At 37.8% G+C, this 6,071-nt stretch overlaps 2 protein-coding genes across 3 annotated transcripts; both read left to right on the top strand.

Moving 5' to 3' along the window:
• On the top strand, positions 1-3,329 carry LOC111005905 (initiation factor 4A-like protein). Of its 2 annotated transcripts, none has more exons than XM_022277591.2 (7): positions 1-159; positions 251-299; positions 434-571; positions 1,516-1,749; positions 2,491-2,530; positions 2,632-2,729; positions 2,915-3,329. In XM_022277591.2, exons 1-7 carry the CDS (start codon positions 101-103, stop codon positions 2,930-2,932), a joined length of 636 nt encoding a protein of 211 aa, XP_022133283.1. In that variant the 5' UTR covers positions 1-100; the 3' UTR covers positions 2,933-3,329. The 2 variants fall into 2 exon arrangements, with proteins under 2 accessions (XP_022133283.1, XP_022133284.1); XM_022277592.2 differs by having other exon boundaries at positions 23-159; positions 284-299.
• A 1,346-nt stretch (positions 3,330-4,675) lies between these two features.
• On the top strand, positions 4,676-5,059 carry LOC111005497 (membrane-associated kinase regulator-like protein). The gene has a single exon (XM_022277007.1). It carries the CDS (start codon positions 4,676-4,678, stop codon positions 5,057-5,059), a length of 384 nt encoding a protein of 127 aa, XP_022132699.1.
• Positions 5,060-6,071: the final 1,012 nt, after the last annotated feature.

The raw sequence follows: 6,071 nt of genomic DNA, 5'->3' as shown, positions 1-6,071 counted from the left end.
CTTATTTATGTCATTTTCCCAAAAAAATAGCGTATGGGCAGTATAGGAAAAGTTCCGCTGCTAAAATTGCAGAAGAACACGCAGGGCGGGAGCGCTGAGCATGGCGATTGATGGAATTGAAGCTTTCTCGCCTCCCTCTCACTCATCCTTCCATTTCAGGTATTGATATTGCTGCCTCCCGCTATCTTAGTTTCACCCATACTCAAGATTGCCTCTCTGTACCGATGCCCATTCTGTCTTACTTTCTCAGTCAACCGCGCCACTTCTATGTTGCCGTTGACAGGATCCAGTTCAAGATGGTCCTCTTCTCTCAATCTATGCTCAACACACATTTTTGAGATTCCAATTGCAATTTTTGGTTACTGTTTTCATTGGGTTGAACTTTTCTGGGTAAACTTTTTCCGTTCCCCTCCCTGCGCCGTGTACTTGGCAGGAAACGTTAGTGGGCTTATTGGATGTGGCCGGTCGCCGTCCGTCCTTGCCGATGATTGTGTGCTGTAGTTCTCGCGACGAGCTCGATGCTGTCTGCTCCGCCGTCTCCAACCTCCAGTACATCTCTTTGGCCTCTTTGGTATGCTTATTTTTGCTCTCTTCTAGGTGAAATTTGTGGAATTGGTCTAGTTGGTAATCTCAAATCCTCAAGTAAGAGGCTGATGTGCATTCTTTTGTGCCACATGACGAATAATTTCATCTTAAAGCAACTAGTTACCTGAATCAATCTTCAATGTAGGAATTGTCAATATGATAAGACGCTCGGATCATAATAATTCGAACAGTATCAGTTCTGTAGGTTGCATTGTAAATCTGGGTTCTTGAGTTCTGAGGCTAAGATGCTTGATTAGAAGAGTGCTGTGAATATGATGGTAATCCCGAATATTAATAAACTTCACCAAATTCTTTTATTCAATTTTAGATGGCAATCGAAACTGAGTTATGAACTAACCAATACGGGTGCTAGTTGTGCTATTTGGATTCAACTTTAGAAGCTTTATTAGCGTTCTTTTATTTCCAGTGACGATTTTGGTTCACGTGTATGTTCTCGTCTTAATGCTCTTTTTGTCAAAAGCTGGGAGTTCATATGCCTCATGTTCCAGTAAAGTAGTAATTGAACTCCAACTGATCGGATTATCTTAACGGATCACCCTAAAGTGGCATGCAATGCAATTTACTGTTTTGAGTATCCTCCATCATACTTTTTGTGAGCACTGATATATTGTTTTGACCCTCTATTCAGTCATCTGTTGTTTCTGTTGTTTGTTCATTTACATTTACTTCATAATTATTACAGTATTAGGATCAAAGTTTTTGCGATAGTTTTTACTCTGCGCAAATTGCCCCCTTTTCATTTAATCATACAACGTGTACATTTTGTCTTTTTCCTTATTTAGTCAATATGCTACCCATGTTAGCATACATATGGGCTAGCGACCATATTGTGATTGCTCTGTGATAAGACTTACTGAGTTACTGTGTGAGTTATATTGATGCAGTGTATTTATTGCTTGTCATATTCAGTACAGTGACCTTGCAGAAGCAGACCGTACACAGATTTTAGAGACATTTCGCCAAACATCATCAAGGTGGAGCCAAAGTTTCAGTTCTCAATCAGAAGACAAATGTGAGGTTGAGAAAGATGGAGAAAAATCACACATGATTGTAGTAACAGACGCCTGCCTTCCACTTCTTGCTTCTGGGGAGTCACCTCTTTCTGCCCATGTTTTAATTAATTATGGACTACCAACCAAGAAGGTCTAGTTTTTAGACTACTGGATTATATATATAATTTTTTTTATATCCAGGAGTCGGAGTTTTGCTCTCCTGTACCCTACATCTGCCCCTGCCCCAAAAGCCCGAACCTAGGAGATGTTAAAAGTTTTATTGTATTAAGGTTTGAACCTTCAAGTCGGTTTGACCAAGAGACTCAAAGCCATGGCAAATGGGGCCGCCCCTTGGGGACTTCAGACTTCTGGATTATATTAGCCGATAACTTGTAAAAATTCGTATTTGATTATGTCAATGGGCATGACAATGATGTTCAGAAAATATAATTGTTTTCTGCTTCAATTTTGTTCCACCAAATATTACCGAACTTCTTATCCTCTTCTGTGATTGTTTGGTGGGGGATGCTTTCAATATGCAAGAGCTAGCCTTTCTTGTTTTATTTAGTTGTCAAAATTCCATAAGAAGATGTATGGACCATAAAAGCTAGTTACGATACTTAGATTAGATTTAACTATTTCTATATAAAGCGCATCTGAAATCATTTTTCAACAATTGTAGTTGTAAGTCTGAGGCTTTATACTTCAAATTGTATTAATAAATTGCATGATTGTACTAACTCTTCCTGTTGCTTGATATGGTACTGGTCTTTCTTCAACAATGTCATAGAAGAACGATACTATGTGAAGTTGTATGAAGTTTATTCACATGCAAATTTTTATACTTGTGATAGCTATCTTGTTTCTAAATTTCATGTGATTTTTGTTGCAGGAAACATACATGAGGCGCATGACTACTTGCTCAGCCTCAGGTCATTCTTCTATACTGCAAAGGATTATAATATAAGCTATGCATTTTGTCTAGGTTTCTCCATACATAAGAGTTGCTTCCTATTCTATGCATTACATACAGATGGGATCTTAATCAACATGGTTGTTGGGGGAGAAGTGGTAACTCTCAAAAGCATTGAAGAAACTAGTGGCCTTGTTATTGCTGAGATGCCCATTAATGTAAGTGTATTACTATCGCTTTGTTCTTCATATGTCTTAGATGAATAAAAATTTTGCTAAGAAAATCATTCTCAAATAATTATTCCTGAATGTTAGCTGGCCTTTTTCCTATAAAAAATGTCAAATCCTAGTGCTGCTTCTGTGTTTTCCACAACTGTTGAAGTTGGAATGATACCGTGTTGCAGATTTCTGAAATTTTGTGAGGATCTCTGCGATGGTGAACATCTGAAGACAACACAGAAGGTTTTCCTGTTGTATCATCTTTTGACCCTTAACACTTGATTAAAATGGCTGGGCCAGTGAAAAGATTGTCCTGTTAGACCGTAATGCTCTTGAATCACGGTATCTGTTTGATTTAGAAGGTGTCTACCTATACCAATTGAACATGTCAATGGTAACTTATGTTGGTTTAAGTGTATCCATCACAGAGCTTGTCAGTTTAGTTTATTGAACAAAGGCTATTTTACAGTGGGAATAGGATGCTGAGATATATAGTGCTGTAAGATTTTGGGTCACGTTTGATGCCGTTCCTGAATTTTTTTTTAGTATTTGTATGAGTAATCATGATGAAATAATTAAAGTTAACCTTGAAAGTTTTAATTCTTTCTTTGTATTTTAATTTATAGTCTAAAAGAGATGAAATTGATGGCAAGGATTTGAGATGTTTGGAGATTTTCTCCAAGATTTTGGGATCGAGCTTCATATAATGTTGATATATATATATATATATATATATATATTCTTTTTAAACAAATGTGGGGCATGAGGATTTGAACCTCGGATTTGGGAGTAGATGTTTACTGGTGAACTATGGTTATGTTACCGTGTTTGATATAGTTAATTTATGATTACTTACTAATGATAATGACTGTTGAAGCATATGGAAAATTAAAAATTTTAAAGTAAAAGATTTGTTTTTACTCGATTTGTTCTCTCCAAACATCTTTTTTATTTGTAGGATAAGAGATGATCCACTAATAAAACTATATAAAAGAGCCCAATTTTGTCCTTAGATTATGTGATGTGTCATCTGAAGACCGATTGTTACATATTGACCCGATTTCAACAGAATCCACCACATGTTGCCCCTTAATATTAATGGAAATACCCTTTAACCCATGTGATTGACAACCATATCATCTAACACCATCTTTATGCTATCATGATCTTTGAAATCTTTGCCACATGCTAAACAGGGTAATTTAATAAATAATGTCAGTAAAACAAATATTCAGATAGCCTTTCTTTAAATTGTTTTCTTTAAAAGGTACAATATTTACAAGAATTAGATTATAATTTGAAGACGAAAGCATTTTACTGTCCCTCAAGCAAACACTTAATTGTGGAAAGTCTTAATAGAAACAGTCATGATTACTATAGAAATCTGTGGACATATTAAGAAAAGGCAGAGCTTGTTACAGTAAGCTGCTGCTGTTGTTTGGTTCAAAATAAGGCAAGTAGGGCTGTAGGGGCTTGTCTGGTCTGGTTAATTTAATGTGGTTGTACTTATAAAAAAAAAAAAAAACAAAAGTCCTTCCACATGGTCCATTGGGATGGCCAGCTCATTCTCTGTTATTTCTACCTGCGAGTCAAAGATTGCTTCGAAAACCTTGTAATAACCAACGAGTATAATTAAATTCTAACCGTGTATATGTATAACTACACCAAATGATGGGTGAAAATTCGAAACCTTTATTACCTTTTTCGCTGGCAACACGAATTCCCCACCAACCCAGCTTTTTAATTTATTGAAAATATAAAAATATCTTTTTTTCTCTTTTATTATGCTTGACAAAAAATAAAGGGAAGGTTACCACCCAGCATGGATCAGGTGGGCTTGTCAGTGCTGGCACTGTTTGTTGAATATAAGCTGTCTCTTTTTGTGTCGGTCACTCTCAGCCGTGATTGTGTGTATAGTTAGTGTTGTGATTTGTGAAAGTAGCATTATGGGTTGCTTGGACACGTACAAGAACCCAGATCAGAAGGGACATTGCCCTCCCATGAGCCCAAGACTGTCCTTTTCCAACGACTTCGTCGAATCTCAATCTCAATCTCATCACAAGAAAGAAGAAAAAGCCCCAAAATTGGATCAGTTCCACTTCCCAACCCCAAATAGTACAATTTCCTCCGACTTCGAATTCTCATCATCATCAGCAGTGACGACCATGGCCGCCGCCGACGAGCTCTTCTTAAAGGGCAAATTGTTGCCCACTCTTAGAGACCAACTTCTCCTCCACGACGACGATGATGGCACAGCAGCCTCCTCATTCGGCTTACCAAAATGGAAAGCGTTTCTAAGCCTCAAGAGACCATCGGCCCAAGACGGGTGATGGGCAACGACCAATTAGCCGCCCTGAAACTGGAGGATCGGAACCACTGCATCTTTTTTGCCTTCTCTCTGTTTGGTATATTTGGTTGTTTTCCTTTTAGGAATTCCTATAATTGTCCCATTGCCTAATTTGCACTTCACACAGCAATTTTTTATTCTCCCCTTTCTTTATCTAATTTTCTTTCACTCTCGCTTTGTAGCTCCATATCCATAGTGGGTTTGTGTTTAAGTTAACCCAACTTTTATGTTTTGAAGATTTTATTGAAAGGAACCATGTTGATCTGTAGTAAGGTAAATCCATCTTCAAATATATTATGAGTGTACTTAGTTTAGCTAAATTTATAATCCGCGTACATCCACTACGTATACTCGGTGTTTTCTGTGTGTTCTACCTACTCTTGGTTCAATGGGTAGATCTTTAAGTTTTAACCAACGTTCTAATTTATTATTTATTATTTATTTTTAATGAATAAGTTGGATGGGAGTGAATATGAGTATAGTTTAGTGGTTAAGATATATCGTTCGTTGGAAGTTCAATTTCTCATATTCGCATTAGTTGTAATAAAAAAACTAGGATTGAAAATTCATGTTATTGATGTTGAAATTCAATTGGTCCACATGTCGCTTCAATAGAGCCGTCGGACAAGTCAACTTGCAGTAACAAACCTAGACTGGTGTCCTACCTAATAGATCCTCCAACGGTCAAATTAGTAAGTGAAATGGAGATGAGATCCTATCCCTTTTATAGGTGACGAAGCCGACCAGAGAGGATGCTTGGCATGGTGGGTCGGATTTACGTACGAGCTTTGGTGGGTCGTTAGGGGATATTCTCGACATATGGTATCGCTCCCTATCGCCTGCCATTTTGACTTGCTGCAGACAACAAGCAAGGCGTGTCGCACAATCATCTGCACGTCACTGGCCATTACGATGTCACTCCATTTATGCGTCACAAGTTCATAGTGGTCCCTACTGCCATGTGTTGCTCCGTGCGCTCCTCATACATGCAGCTT

The sequence above is a fragment of the Momordica charantia genome, assembly GCF_013281855.1.
Source record: "Momordica charantia cultivar OHB3-1 chromosome 1 unlocalized genomic scaffold, Mcharantia_2.0 BLBB01000001.1, whole genome shotgun sequence".
NCBI classification, from domain to species: domain Eukaryota; kingdom Viridiplantae; phylum Streptophyta; class Magnoliopsida; order Cucurbitales; family Cucurbitaceae; genus Momordica; species Momordica charantia.
This window is presented reverse-complemented; position numbering and strand designations above follow the sequence as displayed.

Coding starts and splice junctions, on each gene's coding strand:
- LOC111005905 (XM_022277591.2), top strand. CDS start 101: ATGGCGATTGATGGAATTGAAGCTTTCTCGCCTCCCTCTCACTCATCC. Junction 160..250: donor CACTCATCCTTCCATTTCAG/GTATTGATATTG, acceptor TTACTTTCTCAG/TCAACCGCGCCACTTCTATG. Junction 2,531..2,631: donor GACTACTTGCTCAGCCTCAG/GTCATTCTTCTA, acceptor CATTACATACAG/ATGGGATCTTAATCAACATG.
- LOC111005497 (XM_022277007.1), top strand. CDS start 4,676: ATGGGTTGCTTGGACACGTACAAGAACCCAGATCAGAAGGGACATTGC.